General features: G+C 38.5%; 1 protein-coding gene across 3 annotated transcripts in view; it reads right to left on the bottom strand.

Annotated features, from left to right (window-relative positions):
- The window catches only part of ERICH3 (glutamate rich 3), a 131305-nt gene that overhangs the window by 17245 nt on the left and 94752 nt on the right, over positions 1-19308 (bottom strand). For all 3 annotated transcript variants that reach the window (XM_008265057.5, XM_089337194.1, XM_051856358.3), the window contains 2 exons: positions 18148-18384; positions 5261-5704 (listed from right to left, as the gene is read on the bottom strand). In XM_008265057.5, the coding sequence (XP_008263279.3) occupies positions 5261-5704; positions 18148-18384 (681 nt within the window). The remainder of the gene's footprint in view (positions 1-5260; positions 5705-18147; positions 18385-19308) is intronic.

The raw sequence follows: 19308 nt of genomic DNA, 5'->3' as shown, positions 1-19308 counted from the left end.
TTAGAGAACTAGGTTTCTTCTAGCCAGTATTGTCTGTGTAGAAGATTGGGCAGAAGAAAGATGATGGGAAGTGAAAATCAGTAAATATAATTTTTAAAAAATTGTTTGTTACAAAACAAAAATGTCAGTCTATTATACTTCATACTTATTCATCTTTAGCTCCCTTTTCTGAATTCCCAGATGTCAAAACACAGGGGTCCTAATTTGATACACATTACATCTTTTACATGCCTTACCTTGTATTCTCAATGATATCTACCTCATTCTTACCTTTCCTTGCTTTGAAACAAAACAAACTGATCCCATCTTAAACACACTAAGAATCTTGAATAATTCACTATCCAAACAAAGTTTTGTCAGAAATGTTTCATCTGAATTAAGAAAGTCATAAAAGAAGAGTAAAGATATACTCAAGTTTATTCCAAGTTTCCAGTCACCTTGAAAAGTATCCCTGTGCTTTGATTATTATTTGCAGTCAATCAATCATCTGACCATGTACTCACCATGACAAAATTCATAACTAACAAACATCCACCTACAAGAAGATGTTCTTGTGCTACCTTTGACATTGAAACATGGCCCACAAGAAACAGGATTAATTACAAGCTCAAGACCACAGCTGCCAAAACCAGGTGCAGAAAGCAAAGTTTATCTTCCATACAGTAGCCAGAATAATGTTTTCAGAACTTTCAGATGATGTCATTTTCCTGCTCTCATCTTCCCTGTGGGAAGATTTCCCATCTCATAATAAATTCTTCTGACCTTATCTTATCCCACTAACCTCATCTTCCCACTCTGACCTCATCTTGTAACTCTTTCTTACTTGTCTGCTCTGCTCCTGTCACACAGGCCGGGCTGCCAAATCTTTCAGTCAGCAACTCTGCTCCCACCTTCGGGCCTTTGCCCTGGCTGGACCCTCTCTGCTTTGTGCACTCTCTGCAGATGACAGAGTGGCTCACCTCTTTTCCATCCAAAACTCTCATTAGAGAGGCCATCCATAATATGCCTCCTGTTTCTCAAATCATGACTGTATTCCCTTCCCTTGCATAATGTTTCTTCCAGCACTTAGCCCAGGTTCTACATGGCATGTTTATTTTTCACTGGCCAGGCAGATATCCCCCCTAGAATACAAGCTCCATGTAGACAGGCACTTTGTTATGTGCACACAGAGAATGGTGTGTGACATAAAATAGATACCTCACAAGAATTTGTTAAGTCTATTAAAACAACCAAATCCTTCCATACTTCATTCAGAAATTGTATTAAACATGAACTCATTTCACATGATTTCTTTTTTCTTTCACCAAGATGATTTTACCCTGCCTACATGATGACAAAATTGTACTTTAGTCATAACATTATGTAGCTTTAAATTACCTGGTCAGTCACATTTGTCTTAACTTACATTTAAAAAAATAAAATATCTACTTCCATATAATTTAAATGATAATTTACATTAAAATGCACTAATCTTATATAATTTTATTTATCATCATCATGTCTCCATTATGTTAACTTTACTTATTATTGCACCAGAATTATTCTACGATAAGAACATAGTAAAAAGATTATATCACAATGCATTAAGACAGCTTAAACTAAAATAACCTCCCAAATTAAACACATTAAAATAAAACTGTGCTCTATAATACTGATTTGACTTCCAAGACCACTATCTTATTATGGCTAGCAATTATAATATTTTACTTTATCCACTCCCTGTACACCACACATCTTTTCTACAACTCACTCAATTTATTGATGGATAGGATAAACCCCAATTAATTGAGATATATGGTAAAATATTGAGAAGAAAAATATCATCTTATGCTTTCAACCTAAATGGAATGAGAACCATACCTGAACTTTACTCATTTATCCACTGCTATGATCTTTAGTAAAACAACTCAGAAATTGTAAAACATCTGTAGTTTTATATAATTTTAGCTCATAGATCTATTCTTAACATAATAATTTTCATTCCAAGTCTAACTGAAAAAATGATTAATTCAGTATCATACAAATATAGAGAATAGTCTTCTATACATTATCTCAGACGTTATTTCATTCTGACCTAAGGATCTAGTCAGGGATCTAGGTAAAAATACACACATTTCAATTTCATGACTGCAATGGCTTTAATATCTAATTTTCATTCACTGTGTTTTGCAAAATAACCACCTAAATCGTCCTGCATTTTAAGCATTATAACCTTGGTTCCACCCCTCTCTTCTTGAGCTACTTAACTGAAGACTCAACTAAGAAGGACGAACTTGTAGCAATTGAGAGTAGAATGGTTGTTGGCAGGCAGACGCTGAGGATAGCAGGTGGAGGGAGTGATGAAGAAAGTGTCACTAATGGATATGATGTTAGAGTGTTAGGAGTAGGAAGTTCTGGTGTTCTACTGCACAGCAGGGTAGCTATAGATAATATATATCTATATCTATATCTATATCTATCTATCTATATATCGTGTGTATGTGTGTGTGTATTTAGAAGCTAGAAAAAGGGATTCTGAATGCTTTTATCATAAATAATTGACAAGTATCCAATAATGGGGAAATGGCTAAATTATGAGAAAGCCACAGAATGGAATACTATGCAGACATTAAATATGTTCATAAAGCTTATACAATAATATAAAAATTATTGGTAAAATATTAAGATACAAAGCATATTGCATATTATAAAAATGTCCATCTACTTTAACAAAAGATCTTTACTTACATAAATCTGTGTGAACAATCCTGTTTTCCAGAGTAGAAGTAAAAGCATTAATAAAAGTAATGTCAGTGTTACTACTGCACATTATCACCTCTACTTTTTTAATTAATAGCTTGCAAATAAGTGTACATTTTCTAGAATAATAATGATGGCAAAATCCTTTTGAAAATGCTAGGAGACTTTTTGTTATCATCCTACGGCAGAGATTGACAAATTTTCAGTAAAGCCCCAGATAGTAAATTCCTAGGGCTTAATCATGCATTTAAAAAACAGAATTACTCTAAGCTAGGGGCAATAAATTAAACAAACAGAAATACAGAGGTGGACCAGATTTGGCCTAAAGACTAAAGTTTGTCCAACTGTTCTAAAGTCATTTTTGATAAATTATTTCAAGATTATACCATTGCTACACCACACTGTCTGGATACACTACTGCCTTTTTTCTTCTGCATCCCATCTTCAAAATGTTACTTAACCTTTAAAACCTTTCTCCAACATGTTCTTCAGGAAAGCTTTCAAGGTGTCCTTAATCAAATGAGATTTCTTTTCCTCTGAAGCTTCATAGCATTTCAAACCTTCTCTAATTTTCCATAATACTACTGAACTTAGTTCAATTATTGGTGTATCAAGCCTTAACATTTTACATGAGGAACCCTCTCTTATACATTTCTTATTGACTACGGTGCTTTATACTAGTAGAAGCATAATAACAGTGTTGAATTGAAAGAGGACTGTTCACCACCTTGCATTCCTAGAAGACCCCAGTTTCTTTTAACAGACTAAAAGAAACATAGATATCGAAGATACTCATAAGTTTTTTTTTGTTTTTTTTTTTTTTGACAGGCAGAGTGGACAGTGAGAGAGAGAGACAGAGAGAAAGGTCTTCCTTTGCCGTTGGTTCACCCGCCAATGGCCGCCGCGGCTGGGCCATCCTCCACTGCACTCCCTGGCCACAGCAGACAGCTGGCCTGGAAGAGGGGCAACCGGGACAGAATCCGGCGCCCCGACCGGGACTAGAACCCGGTGTGCCGGCACTGCTAGGTGGAGGATTAGCCTAGTGAGCCGCGGCGCCGGCCTGAAGATACTCATAAGTTTTTAAAACACAACTGAATTTTCATATGAAAATGTGACAACAAATTTTGTCTTAGAATCAAGAAAAGTGCCCGCCATTGGTAGGGGAGACATGAACGAGACCTGGAAAAGGACCATGGAACCAATGATAGCACAGGCTGCTCTGTGAGAGCCAGGTATCTGACAGGCACACACTGCGTGCCCACCAGACACAGCTGGGTCCTTCACTGTCCTTCCAAAGTTGAGAAAAGCATCAGACCATCTGTGTGTCTAAGCTCCCGGGGCCTGATCGTCCTTTCACTCCCTATTCCTCCTACATAAATAGCACCATCCTACATAATCAGGAACCCTAGGGACCAAGAAGTACTCAAATCAAGGTGAAGACTCGAAGTGAAGTTTGGGATTTCTTCAGACATTTTCTTATTTTTTATCTAAATCAAAATTCTTTTTTTTTTTTTTTTTTTTGGACAGGCAGAGTGGACAGTGAGAGAGAGAGAGACAGAGAGGAAGGTCTTCCTTTGCTGTTGGTTCACCCTCCAATGGCCACCTCGGCTGGCGTGGTGCGACCGGCGCACTGCGCTGATCTGCTGGCAGGAGCCAGGTACTTATCCTGGTCTCCCATGCGGGTGCAGGGCCCAAGCACCTGGGCCATCCTCCACTGCACTCCCTGGCCACAGCAGAGAGCTGGCCTGGAAGAGGGGCAACCGGGACAGAATCCAGCACCCCGACCGGGACTAGAACCCAGTGTGCCGGCGCCGCAAGGTGGAGGATTAGCCTAGTGAGCCGTGGCGCCGGCTAAATCAAAATTCTTATTACATGGTTACAACAAGAAGTCTTCAGAAACCAGGGAACCATTCTACTCAAATTCAAATCCCAAAAATGCCCTTGTTAGCTGTTTAATCTTTGGCAACTGACTTAACTTATTCAAGCCATGAGTTTTTAAACCCTTAAAAAAGAGAAGACAATAATAGAAAGTAGCTCATGGAGACACTGGGCTATTCTGAGAACACAATGAGTTAGTAGTATATGTAAGTGTTTAGAACTGTGCCTGGAACACAGTAAGTACTTATCAGCGTTAGCCATGTATATATTCAAACACATATACAGCCAAGAACAAAGAACATTGCTAGTACTAAATAACCTCTAAAAAGTCACACATACCCTTACCATTAGACATATTTGGGTTTTATTTTATTCTTGAGATAGAATTACCATAGGAAGGAATTTACAGAAAATAGGAAACAGACTATACAAGAATTATCAAGTAAGTTTTAAAAATGCAATAGAAGGAAAACAGCAAGCTGCAAATCCACATATGATTATGTGACAATGAAAGAAATAAGGAAACTGTTGAATCCTCCAGCATGATCACAATAGTATTTCCTGAGCATTGGCAGAATGCAATGACCAGAATCAGCTTCCATGCATGGGTACAATGGCAAATCAGCTCAGTGGTCATACTTACCGCCTCCCTGCACCTCAGGGAGACCTGCCTTTTTGACCCACTCGTTAGCAGTGCTTCCTTCCCAAAGCTTACTCTTCTCTTCCTTTGCTTCCTTGGAAACATGCTTCTCTGACTTCTCAGATAAACTGTCTGCAACCTCTCGAGTTCCTTTCTCCATTTTTTCTTCAAGAACATTCTCAAAGCTTTCCTGTATTGGTAGAGGTGAGGTCTCCACATCTGATTCTTCTATTTGCTGGTCTTCAATTTTAACTTCTAAGAGTTCTGTAACAGGAAGGGGGGATTGCCCTCGCTCCTCACGTTCACTCAGCTCCTGAGAAGACGAACTGGCACCTTCATCTGCACTGTTTTCATCATGGGCTTCCCTGTCCTCTACTGCAGATTCATCTTCACTGTCACCAGAATACGTGTGACTTCTGGATGAGGCTGATGAAGCAGTTTTTACATCTATAAAACATACACATGATAACATCATCATTGGCCCCAGAACAATTGTTTTAATTTTGAAAATTACATTCATAATTAAACATAGTAAAAATTTTAAAGTGTAACTTAGTAAATTTTATATACTTTTCCAAAATATTCTACATAATCGTCATAATAAGGAATAATCTACATGTTTGACTCTGTAGAAGTTTTTAATAGGAGATAACATTTAACTGTATATTAACTAGTGTCTTGATTTTTTTGTTTGAAAGCCACTTTATTGGAAAACATTTGTAAATATCTACTTTGTTACATAAAAAAAGAATTATCTTTTTCTTGTGCAAAGACAGTTATTAGCTATCTCTTTGTATAATCACAGTATTGTCTGTGTAAGAACCATAAATGTTGATCTACTATAATATCCACTATACTAATTCAACCTGATATTTGGACATTTGCACAGTACCAAGATGCTGTATCATACTTTTAAAATGATGCTTGTGTGTGTATGTAGAATGCTTTTGTCTTACTTGAAGTTCTCCAAAAGTAGATGCTAAGATGAAGATTCATAAGCAAGTGCTGAATTAAGGATGTGTTTCAGAGAAACTCTTAAGGGAACACAGGAAGCAAGGCAAGGAAGGGAAGAAGTCAATTGAGGGAGCTACTTCAAACATCTCAATCTCAGTCTGCTACCACAAGGACCTCTAAAGTGGAAGTTATATTTATAAGGGTGCAATTTATATTAGGTAGGAGCTGTTGTTGCATATTTTAGACCAGTCAGACAATGACTATGAGCTACCTCAGGGGGACGTAAACTCCCTGGAACTTCAAGAATCTTTGTGTCTAGGGTAAGCTACTCCAGTAGCCCAGGGAAGTTGTCTGAAGAAGGTGGAGGGTGCAGAGCGCTGGAGAGGGAGTTGGGGAAAGAGATTTGGGGAGATTTGGGAGTACATTGAGGCATCGCCAGATACGTGGCCTCAGAATTTACATTACTCGGAAGTGCTATGTATTACCTAAAACTGTCCTTGACAATGAAGCATCATCTGAATCTAAGGAAGCTGTACCACTTAAAATTCACTGTACACAGTGCCGTGGGCCAAAGAAATACATACTTGTTTCTGCTGTTTTAACCAACAGATCTGCGTTTATAATTGTTTCTTGTAGATAACTTTCAAATGTAATAGACTACACTTAAATGCTGCCTCGCTTTCTTGTTTTCTTGTGCTCTTACTCTTTTTGTTCCTTTTATTTCTGTGTTGTGGTTTCACAGATGGCTTCGGCAGCTAATGCAGAGTGTAAGGGAAGAAATACCTGTCTTTACTTTAATCCTCCTTTCTCCATCCCTCCAGCCTGCTGGCTCTCGCTGACAGGTTTTAGCATTTTAAGTATAGTCTCAGAGACATATCAGAGTTTCCACAAAGATTCAAGAGATGCTACACAGCAGTAAAAACAAACTCGAAAAAATCCTTTAAGCAACAGAACCCCTCAAGTACAATTCCATTTGCTCTTATCTCCTGATACCTTGACAAGTACCAGATGACCAGTATTTTTCACTGAAATCACATACTTTAGCCACTCATTCTTCATTCCCTGTTTTATAAATCTAGATATGCTGTCTCTCTGTAGGAAACATGACAGATCAAGTAAAAGTGTTGTCTTCCTTATTTCTATCAGTTTAGAAACTTTAGAATCTTTGATCTCTTCCTCCCTTGAGCATCTAACATTTGTTTTCTTTCTTTATTAAAGAAACATAAAACTTTGTTTATTAGCAATTTATGCAATGCCTCTTATTAATTACACAGTTAGCTAAGACACTGTGTTATAATTGTTTGGTTTCCAAAAATGTATCTACCATCTGAGTATTGACAAGATGACTCCCACGTTGGGCTTGGAGGGTTGTTCACATAATAAAAAATGAGTACTCTTTTGTCTTTCTTAGTAGCTTCTATTAATTGTATTATTTTATTTCAAGAGGCTGAAACACACTTTGGTTCAATTTTCAGTCAGTCCTTCAGAGAATGATCAGGAGAATGAACGGCCTTGAAGTGGCAAGGGCACCTGACCTACCTTATAAACTCATTTCAGTTTTCAAATTTCAAATTATATCATGGTATAATTTAGTTTCACTCTCCTTCTTATTCTCATTTTCATACAGGCACTGGGGTAAGACTTTGCTGACCATAAAGCTTCAAGACCATGGAATGAAATTTTCAAAAACTAATTCTATGTATTCTCTTAGAAATAAAATTTCATACAAAAAAGCTTTCATGTAAAGAAATTTGGAGGGGCAAGTATTTGGCACAGCATGTAAGTCAGCACTTGGGATACCTGAATCCCGTATCAGAGTGCTTGGGTTGGAGTCTCCATTCTGCTCCTCATTCTAGCTTCCTGCTAATGCACACTTGGAGATGCAACAGGGGATGGCTCAAGTATTCGGGTCCCTGGCACTCAAATGAGAGAAACACATGGAATTCTAGGCTTCTGGCTTCAGCCTGGGCAAGCCCCAGCTTCTGCTTAGGGAGTGGACCATAGATGGATGATTGTTCTCTGGCTCGCTCTCTCTTCTCTGCCTTTCAATATATACAATTTCAATAGATACTTTGAAGGCATATATGTAAAAATTCTTTGTCATTAGAAGGAAAAAACAACCTTAAAGGCATCTTGGAAAACCACTCAGCCCCCTATCTGATTTTATTTGTCCTTTTTGTGTTCCCTCCTGGTTCTCATGCTGAATTAACATACTCTTGATGTTTTTGGTAAAGAAAAGAGCTGACTCATTGCCAGAAGCCTGGACCAAAGACAGGAAGATTGCTGCCATTGTTTTAGTTCTAAACAGGATCTCTTTTTTCTCTCCACATTAAGTCAGACCCTAAATCTTCCTTTTTCATGTCATTTGTAATTATTCTTTCTTCTGCAATACTACAGTTGAAGGCTGAAACAAACCTAAGTATCCCAATCATGGACTCAGCCGGCTATTCATAATAGCTTTGAGTTTGATTATATTACTTAATTCTCTAAATGTACTTGCTCTCCATAAGTCAATGCAGAAATTATGATAAAACAAATTTTTTAATGTTCATTGATTTTTACCCACTTGAAGGGCAAAACCATAAATAGAGAGAGAGAGAGAGTTCTTCCATCTGCTGATTCACTTCCCAAATGCCCGCAACAGCCAGACTGGGCCAGATTGAAGCCAGGAACCAAAAATTCCATCCAGGTCTCCAACTTGATAGCAGGAAACTGGATTGGAAGTGGATGAGTTGGGACTTGAGCCATCCCTCTGATATGGGATATGGCGGTCCCAAGTGATTATTTAACCCACTTTGCCCTAATACTACATTTATCCTACTTAAATAATCATTTATTTTTTAAAAAAGATTTATTTATTTATTTGAAAGGCAGAGTTACATAAAGGCGGGGGGGGGGGGGAGAAGTCTTTCATCTGCTGGTTTACTCAGATGGCCGGAACTGCGCTGATCTGAAGCTGGGAGCCAGAAGCTTCTTCCAGGTCTCCCACACGGGTGCAGGAGCCCAAGGACTTTAAGCCATCTTCCACTGCTTTCCCAGGCCATAGTAGAGAGCTGGCTCAGAAGTGGAGCAGCCAGGACTTGAACCAGCGCCCATATGGGGTGCCGGCACTGCAGGCGGCGGCTTTACCCGCTATGCCACAGTGCTGGCCCAAATGATCATTTATTTATAGTATGAGGCCTTTTTCCCCTTCATGACATCATACATATAGCATAATCTAAAAAATATTTGTCTGTGATCCCTCCATGTGCATTATATTAAGAGTTAGATGACAGTATGCATTTATTGAGGTGAAAAAAAGATGAAAGTTAATCATAACTATGCACCCACTACAGAGCAAACAATGAGGAAAGCACTTCATAAATATACCATTTAATCTTATGGAATAGTTATTATCTTTTTTTAATAGATCCAGAAAGTGAGTACCAAAGAAATTAAATAACAAGCAACATTAGCTATAAAAAGCAAGTGTTATAAAGCATTTCTTTAAAAATTATACTCCATAATAAAACCAAGACTCCTCTACCTGTCATGGACCCACTATTGCTTCTCTTAGTAAACTTTATACTGTTACCACTCAAGGATGACAGATGGGAAATGGTTCTCTCCAAAAGTGGCCATTCTTCATTTTGACCACCATTCTAGAGCCCAGTGGCTGTTTAAAACACTCGGAGAAATGCAATATGAATACAAAGAAAAAAGAGAGCATTCACAAACCTTCCCTGCTTTATTGTAACATTGGCCACGATACTATTTGTATGAAAAGATGTATGTCACTCAATTACTTAACAAATATTTATGGAACACAATGTGTGCATTCACAAAAATTGTGTGTGTATGTGTGTGTGTGTGTATGGTAGTGATCCTCACTTTTAATACAATATTCCCTGGCCGATGCTGCGGCTCACTAGGCTAATCCTCCACCTGTGGTGCTGGCACACCGGGTTCTAGTCCCGGTCAGGGCATCGGTTCTGTCCTGGTTGCTCCTCTTCCAATCTAGCTCTCTGCTGTGGCCCGGGAAGGCAATGGAGGATGGCCCAAGTGCTTGGCCCTGCACCCGCATGGGAGACCAGGAGCAGCACCTGGCTCCTGCCTTTGGATCAGCGCGGTGCACCGGCCGCAGTGGCCATTGAGGGGTGAACCAATGGAAAAGGAAGACCTTTCTCTCTGTCTCTCTATCTCTCACTGTCCACTCTGCCTGTCAAAAAAAAAAAAATACAATATTCCCTGATTGTCAGCTTGATATATGCCTGCCTAGTGCTACCAAACACACACAGATCCATCGTCAAAACTGGTCTAACATATTCAGCATAAACTCTGCTCTTCCTCCTCATAACTGAGGCTCTGCATTGTCTTTGTCCTTCATACGCACTTACATAGATTCATTCACTTGCTAAATGCACATTGAGAACCACCTATTTGCTATGCAATGCTCTACAAGAAGAGAAAGTCCAAGTCCCTGCTTCCACATAGATTGCATGCTTTATACAGACAGTGGTTATTTATTTGCCTCCTTTTGCATGCCTACAATGCCAACTGTACATATTCGTTAAGCTGCTTGTTCATTCTCCAAACAGTGATTGTGAGCAAAGATCTCAGAAGTGGTTGCTATACTTCCATTGCTCAGAAGTCAAATTGCCTGTTCTAAACCAATGACAAGGCTTGAGCTTAGTTTTCAAAAATTTTATCACCCTGTAACATGGAACAGGGTTTTTATTATGCCTTAATATTACTATTTCCTCAATTATTATCTGGATTTTAACTTCTTTCTTTTCAGTTTATTAGCTGTAAGCCTATAGATATACCTCAGTTTAACTACACACATATTTATCGTTTAAATACATAGAAGTATTTGGATATGTGAATTCAATTAAAAATATAGAACATCCCAAAGATATACTATGAGTCCCAACCCAATGGACCAAATACTCTTGTGAATGCTGATACTAATCCAGTCTCTCTTTCTTATTCCTTAGTGCAAGGTTCAGTGAAAATCTGCATAAATGCTGCTCCAATTTTATTCATTTTTATTCATTATTTTTATTCATTATTATTTACCATCATACATGAATTTATACATCCTACTATTGCTTGTGTAAATAGTTTTGTTTTGATTACACTCATGAGTTAATTCACATCAATTTATATTTTATATTAGCTACTATTGCTCAGTCAATATCTTCATATACAGTAATAACTAATTAGACAAGTGTTTTATACTCAATAAATATTGTAGAATGAATGTGTGCTTAATTAAAATAGAGGTAGAAATCATTAAATTCAAGCTATGAATAGTAACTAGTTATCTGTCTTAAGAGAGAACATACATTCTTCTACTGGCAATTATTATCATGAATTGAAATGCTTCAATTCATCAAGACAACCACATTCTTTACTTGGTAAAGATAAGTAAATAAATATGTATTTATGGGTAAATGCAGGTATTTATATATATATAAATGCAGATACATAATCACATGTAAATGCATATATAGCAGGAGGAAAAGAAAACATAAAGCTTAAAATTTCTCCATACCAGTGTATTAGTCAGTTTTTCATCACTTTAACAAAACTACCTGCTAGGAAGCTTCTTGGGAAGGAAAAGGCTTATTTCTGCTTCTATTTTGGAATTCACAGTTCAATACCAGGCTGCTCTACTTGTTTGGCATGTAGTAGAGGCTGGCACTGGCAGAGTGTGTGTGGAGAAATGATCCCATGATGAGCCAGGAAGCAAAGGCAGAAGTTAGGCCAAACTTGGCTTCAATAACCAACCCTCAGACAAGAACTGCCTTCCAGGGGCAAGCTGCTAGTAACTTAAACACTTCCCACTGGCCCACCTCCTAGCCACCTAATTAGGTCAAGTCTCTGCCTTAATTCATCAACCCATTAACGGTTAACATAGACTTAAACATCTGCATGAGTTTGGGAAGCAAAGTCCTCTTCGATCCATAACATGCACTCTCTAAATACTGAAAGGAACAGCTATGACATTGTGACTAATCAGAAATCCATCATACTGTGCTGCATAAGTCTTTATACATTTATCCATTATCTAATCAATTAATCCTTTATTCACAGGATGTTACTGAGCATCTAGGGGGTACCTTTGCTGTGTACATTAAGAAAAATTACAGTTTGGTTAAGCATGCAAAAAAAACCACATGTATAGATTCTGACCAGGACCTGTCTATAATCAGTCTATAAATCCTCTCTGATCCAACAAACTTCACTGAAGTCCACAGGATGTGGTTTCATAGAAAATATAATTTCAACACAGAGGAAGAAGCCTCCAGCCACATGCTCCTCTTCAAGCCTAGCCAGGCCAAGAACCAGTGAGAATCTCAAAGTAAGTCAACTAAATAAATGTTTTTATGACACTGGAATTTTAAAAATGTCTATAAGGTCTACTTCAAGGACTGAAAAGTGGCACAAATGAAATTATTATCTTTCTTACTAGAAAAAAACTTGGCCGGCGCCACGGCTCACTAGACTAATCCTCCGCCTTGAGGCGCCGGCACACTGGGGTCTAGTCCCGGTCGGGGCGCCGGATTCTGTCCCGGTTGCCCCTCTTCCAGGCCAGCTCTCTGCTGTGGCCAGGGAGTGCAGTGGAGGATGGCCCAAGTGCTTGGGCCCTGCACCCCATGGGAGACCAGGAAAAGTACCTGGCTCCTGCCATCGGATCAGCGCGGCCGCAGTGGCCATTGGAGGGTGAACCAACGGCAAAGGAAGACCTTTCTCTCTGTCTCTCTCTCTCACTGTCCACTCTGCCTGTCGAAAGGAAAGGAAAGGAAAGGAAAGGAAAGGAAAGGAAAGGAAAGGAAAGGAAAGGAAAGGAAAGGAAAGGAAAGGAAAGGAAAGGAAAGGAAAGGAAAGGAAAGGAAAGGAAAGGACTTGATTCAAGTCTTGCTTTCCTTTCTTTATACTCTGGGAATAGGAATCTCTTGCTCTCATTCTTGTTCTCTCTCCTCCATAATGAGCTACTTAGTCTTTATCTCTTACTCATTCGCATTACCATCCCAACTGTCCTAAACAGCATCAAAGTGTATCCTCTGTGACATGATACTTTCCCATTCAACCTTACAACATTCATCTATGACAATGTATCTGTTGAATTAGTGTCTGGGGTTGCCAACACAAATGCAGAGAAAAGGAAGCTGTCTTCCTTTGTAAACGATGGGAAGTCTCACACATCATTCCTAAATCAGGGCGCTGTCTTCGCCGGCTTCCAGTCAGAAGCACTCTATCACTCATGGGCCGCCCAGCACAGTGTATTCATCAAGGCAGACCAGCGCAATTGGTAGCTGGCAGTTTAAATGGGGCTGACTTGTCACGAGAGTGACAGCCTGGGCAATTGTTTGCCCTCTGGGAACAGGTGCAGGCAGGTTCAAATGAAACACATCCAAATACTAACGGCGAGATTCTTAATCATGTCAATAAAAAGGATGTAGTGGTGTCTGGGATTCAGTGGTCACAATATGCCTCTCAGACTTCTGAAGATGAAATGCTGTCTGGCTTTTCAACAGTGTTCCAAGGAGTCCATCACGCCATTATCATTTTTAACGCATGTTACTTATTTGCTGAATGAGATCTCTAATTCTGATGCTGTACATGCTGAAAGGTATGTTTTTGAATAACACAGGGGCAGATTATCAACATAAAAGGATGGAGAATATGAAAGCCTGGAGGTGAGAGACAGAAATAGTAATAAGCATTTTATTTTATAATAATGGTGATTTTTAATGTAAATACCAAGAACACAAAAGACCCCTTTGAAAGGATAGTTCCATAACAGTATTATTGAAAAAAACAAAAGTAAATAGGTGGCCCATTTTTTAAAAAAGATTTATTTACTTATTTGAGAAAAAGAGCTTCCGAGAGAGAGAGAGAGAGAGAGAGAGAGAGAGTCACTACCTAAATGGCCACAATGGCAGGGCTGGGCCAAGCCAAAGACAGAGCCAGGGGCTTCATCCGGGTTTCCCACATGGGTGGCAGGGGCCCAAGTACTTGGACCTTCTTCTGCTACTTTCCCAGGCACATTAGCAGGGAGATGAACTGACAGTCAATCAGCCAGGACACAAACTGGCGCCCATATGGGATGTAAGCATCACGGGCAGTAGTTTTAAACCACTATGCAACAATGCTAGCCCCTAGCTAGCCAACTTAACACAGGCTTCTAAATTTCCCAATATTTGTGAACTAGCTATGTGTTTTTACAGCTTTCACTGTATATCGGTTTTAAAATGTTATATGCAATGGGTTTATACAATGTCACTGTCTTTTTTTTTTTAAATCACAGTAACAATCATATAGCACAAATGTAGCTAGATATTATGGCACTAACCAAAGCTCCTTAGAGTTCTTGCTATTGGTAATAAGTGCTTAATACATACAAAGTAACATTTAGGAAATTTCTCTGTAAAGAATAACCAAAAAATAATACACAGTCTTAATTTTCCAAGTGTAAATAATTTATGTTGTTGTGTGATTAATTTGAGGGGCCAAATTTAACACTCATGAAAAGATGAGTAAAGAATGGCCGGTGCCACGGCTCACTAGGCTAATCCTCCACCTGCGGCGCCGGCACCCTGGGTTCTAGTCCCGGTTGGGGCGCCGGCTCTGTCCCGGTTGCTCCTCTTCCAGTCCAACTCTCTGCTGTGGCCATGGAGTGCAGTGGAGGATGGCCCAGGTCCTTGGGCCCTGCACCCGCATGGGAGACCAGGAGGAAGCACCTGGCTCCTAGCTTTGGATCGGCGCAGCGCGCCGGCCGTAGCAGCCATTTGGGGGATGAACCAATGGAAGGAAGACCTTTCTCTCTGTCTGTCTCTCTCTCACCGTCTAACTCTGCCTGGCAAAAAAAAAAAAAAAAAAAGTTTAAAAAAAAGATGAGTAAAGAATGGCCAACTATTAATAGAGTTTCATGAATGAAGGCACTCAAGCAAGGCTCCTGAAGCAGAGTAGAATCATGGGAGAGGAAAGGGATGAGCTGGAATTCGGTTAAAGGCCTGGCAGCAGATAAAGAAGCCTATACAGAGAGAAGAAAGATCAATTTGGGTGCAATAAGAAACTGTCCATTTTTATTTACTCTTGTAAAAAACAAAATAAGACAAAATGCAGAGCCTAGAGAGTGGGATAAGATGAAGAGCTCAAGATCAGTACTTTGAAAATGCATATTTTAAGGAAAAAGAATCCTTTTGTTGGAGATACTTGTTTTAATTTTAGATAAATTGTTATTTTCTGATTTTAGAGAAATGTTATATTTTCCTCCAAAATGCAGGCTCTGAAGTTGGGTAACGTTTGTGTCTTGGTTCTACTACTTTCTGATTGTGAGTCTTTGGGAGTGATTTAATCTTTCAATTACCAAGCTTACTTATTTGTAAAACTGTGATAAAAGAAAAAGAGTAACTATTTTTAAAGTTATTTGAGGTAAATATCATTTCAATGAAACATTTAGCACAGGGTTTAGCACATAATAAAGTCTTAGTAAACAGCATCTATTCTGTGACCTAGTACCTTTCCCAATATAGGATTTCAATTAGTTATATGCATGCACCATTCAGTGTTAAAGCTTACCTGTTACTGTCAGTTATTCAATAATTATAGGTGTAAGTGATTAAAGCTGTATCCTCTATTTGAACAACAAAAAATTTAGAGTCCTTTGTGTTTTTTCAACAGCTATTCTTATTTGCAAATACATTTTCAATCATTTCCCAGGTTCAAGTCACTGGGAACATTCCTTAAAATTGTGTGGATTCAGGTATCATTTTTCCATAGAATTATTCAACTTTCTGTGTGTCACATAGGAATATAAACTTAACTCCAATATTTACATTCAAACTGAGAAAAGAGCTTATATATTAGGGATGTGTAGCCCCAGAAACATAAAATTTAAGTATTAATGGTTATTATAAAGGTCTGGTTTAAGATATTTAACAATATTTTAATCCCCAACATTAATTTTAAGAAGTTCATTCAACTATAACAAAAATTAATGCAAATTGTGTTTTCAGGTTTACTGATAGTTAACATCATTTAATGTTTCTTACTGTACTTCACTCTTTACCCTGGCCATCAGGGAAGCCCCGGACTAAATGTTTAGTTCATGCATGGTCATGGTACCATCTCTGGTTCCCAGTAAAATTATCTTCTATTTTGGTGCTGGTGCTTTGGCATAGTGGGTAAAGCTGCCGTCTGCTGTGCCAGCATCCCATAGGGGCGCCGGTTCAAGTCCCGGCTGTTCCACTTCCAATCCAGCTTCCTGCTATGGCCTGGGAAAGCAGTGGAAGATGGCCCAAGTCCTTGGGCCCCTGCACCCATGTAGGAGACATGGAAGAAGCTCCTGGCTCCTGGCTTCAGATCAGCACAGCTCCAACCATTGCCGCCAATTGGGGAGTGATGGGATGGAAGACCGACCTCTCTCTCTCTCACTTTCTCTCTCTCTCTCTCTCTTTCTGCCTCTCCTTCTCCGTGTAACTCTAACTTTCAAATAAATAAATAAATAAATAAATCTTAAAAAATTATCTTCTATTTTAATCTATGTTGAGTAAGATTTGTCTCCCCAAAACTCATACAGATGTTTAAACTGATATCTTAATGCAAAAGGTTGATGCATTATAGGTACAGATTTGATCTTATCTTGACAGCTAGGAAGTGAGGCCAGTGGGAGGTCATTATGTCATTAGTGGTGTGCCCTTGGAGGGCAGTTCTTACATGAGGGTTGATTATTTGAGTTGAAATTCTATGGAGCTGCTCTCTCTTTCCCTGCTTCTTGAGTCACTGTGTGATGGTTCCCATGCACCTGCCAATATGAACTTCCACCACACACTGGGCAATGGGACCACCTATTCCTGAACTGTAACTTCCAAACTGTAAGCTGAAATAAGCCCTTTCTTTCTCAAGAAGTTCCTGTTGGGTATTGTAGTTAAAGTAACAAAAGTGGATCAATACACTAATAACTCCTATTCTTTATTTTATTGCCTTGATGTGTAACAGTGAATGAAATTTGAAAACAGAGTGGTTTAGATTCTTTTTTGAGGAGAGTAGAACTAGAAATTAATATCCTCTCATGATTACTTAGATTACTCTTACTTTATATTGCTCTAATATACTTCTTGTATTGAAAATTTTGAGGTTTCATACAAAAAAAAAATTGAGAACTGAAAAGAACTGAGAAAACAGACAGCAACTCAAAAAGAGCCATCATAATGTGACTTTGTTCTCCAGTCAGAAGGAAACTGCAAGGACACGCACATACTTAAATGTGAGACAGAACTATTATTAAGTCTTTTATATGCCCAAGATGCACCAGGAGAGATCTTTGAGTAATAACCAGAGTCTTGGTCAAACCTTTTTATAGGACAAAGAAGAAAATGAGTTCTTCCCCCTGCCCCCACATTAAATAGAATTCAGGTGAATGAAGCTCAAGACTCTGAAAAATTTAAGGAATACTTCAGACGGTGGGGTTTTTTTCTATACCTGAAAAGTTCTATATTTTGCCTGTGGACATTTACAGTGATTTCAGGCTTAAAGTTTATAAGTAAGCCACTAACTCTTCCATGGGATTAATATGCCAACATCCTGTGTTCAAAGTGTTTTTAAAAAAATACACTTAGGAAGCAAACTCTCAGATTCCCCTATAATTAAGTAAAAACCACATTTAATTTTTTGAAAGCCATGAAATATGTGTGTGTAAGTGGAAATAATAAGTTCCCAAGTAAACAGATGACTGTCACTACAGGCTTTACCCGGCACCCTGTTGAAAAATCCCCGCAAACTCAGGTAAGAAAAAGGACGAGGAAAGCTCTGTAATTATCTATGGAAAGTTAGGGAATCACATGCTAAACACTCCCTTGTGAGACGATTATCTCATTAAATATAAAGAAAAGTAGTAAGCACACTGACTAGGCAGCCTATGTCATAGGATAAACTGAACAACTCGCCTTGTTTGTCCTCTTCCGATTCGCTCTCAGAGCATCCATCATCCCCATCTTTCACATTGTCATCAGCATCTGGTGCCTTCTGTGATGAGGTTTCACTCTCCCTTTCAGGGCCTAAATTATCTTTTTCATCATCTGAGGGTGACTTTGACATTCCATTCATTTGATCATCAGCCTGTCCTTCTTCATTAGGTTTCTCATTTTGTTTCTCCTCATCGACTTCAAAATCTTCTTCATATTCTGAAAAAAAGAAAATCTCCACTCTAAGAAAGAAAATAGAATCCCTGGTGTTTAGCCCATTTCACATTAATGAGAACTTTGACTCTATTATCCTCTCTTCTCAGAGCCTTTCTTCTTCTTCTTTTTCATATAATTAGTGAACATGGGACACTAACAGCAAATGATCAAAGATTACAATCAGCTACATACACCAGAGCACAAAAGAAATGGAGTTCCCAGTGACAAGGCTGGAACCTAATAAAAGTTCATTTACAAATGGACATCATCATTGACAATGGCCAAAATGGAAAGAGAAGAACACGATATAAAACAATAAATTAGAAATAAATTAAAAATGAAGAGAACAGGATTACAATAATGAAAGTTAATTTGGCAACCCAATGAGGTCATATTTCATATGAGAAATGTTCAAAATATTTGGATATCAAGTTAATGAATAGTGAAGTGGAAAAATTCAATTAATCAAGTCTAAAGGCCCTGAGAAGTAACACTGTGAATAGCACATTCTTTGAGAATCAAATGGACATCAAGAAAAGGCATTATGAAGGATCCATGCCTAGCCCAGAACTGAAATCACATGCATTATTCATTCCTACAATAAATGAAATAATTACATTCCTAGGATAAAAATTCTTGCAAAATAAAATATTCCTGTCACAGCCACAAATTTGCCTCATTCCCTACAGAGCGACAACAAATATGTAGCAGGAAAAAGAAATTGTCACATCAGATAAGCTCCAACTGTCCCTTGTGGTTATAATTTTTCACCTTTCATACTTAATTGTTCCCCTTTTTCTTACACCAAAGACTAAAAATCTTGAAGTGACAACATGCCAGGGATAGAGAGGAAAAGGATCTCATGCAGAACCAATTAAGCAAATAAACAATTATCCTTAAAATAGAAATTACAGGGAAAATAAGGTT

The sequence above is a fragment of the Oryctolagus cuniculus genome, chromosome 7 (assembly GCF_051225735.1).
Source record: "Oryctolagus cuniculus isolate XC-2025 breed Fujian yellow rabbit chromosome 7, ASM5122573v1, whole genome shotgun sequence".
In the NCBI taxonomy this organism is placed as follows: Eukaryota; Metazoa; Chordata; class Mammalia; order Lagomorpha; family Leporidae; genus Oryctolagus; species Oryctolagus cuniculus.
This window is presented reverse-complemented; position numbering and strand designations above follow the sequence as displayed.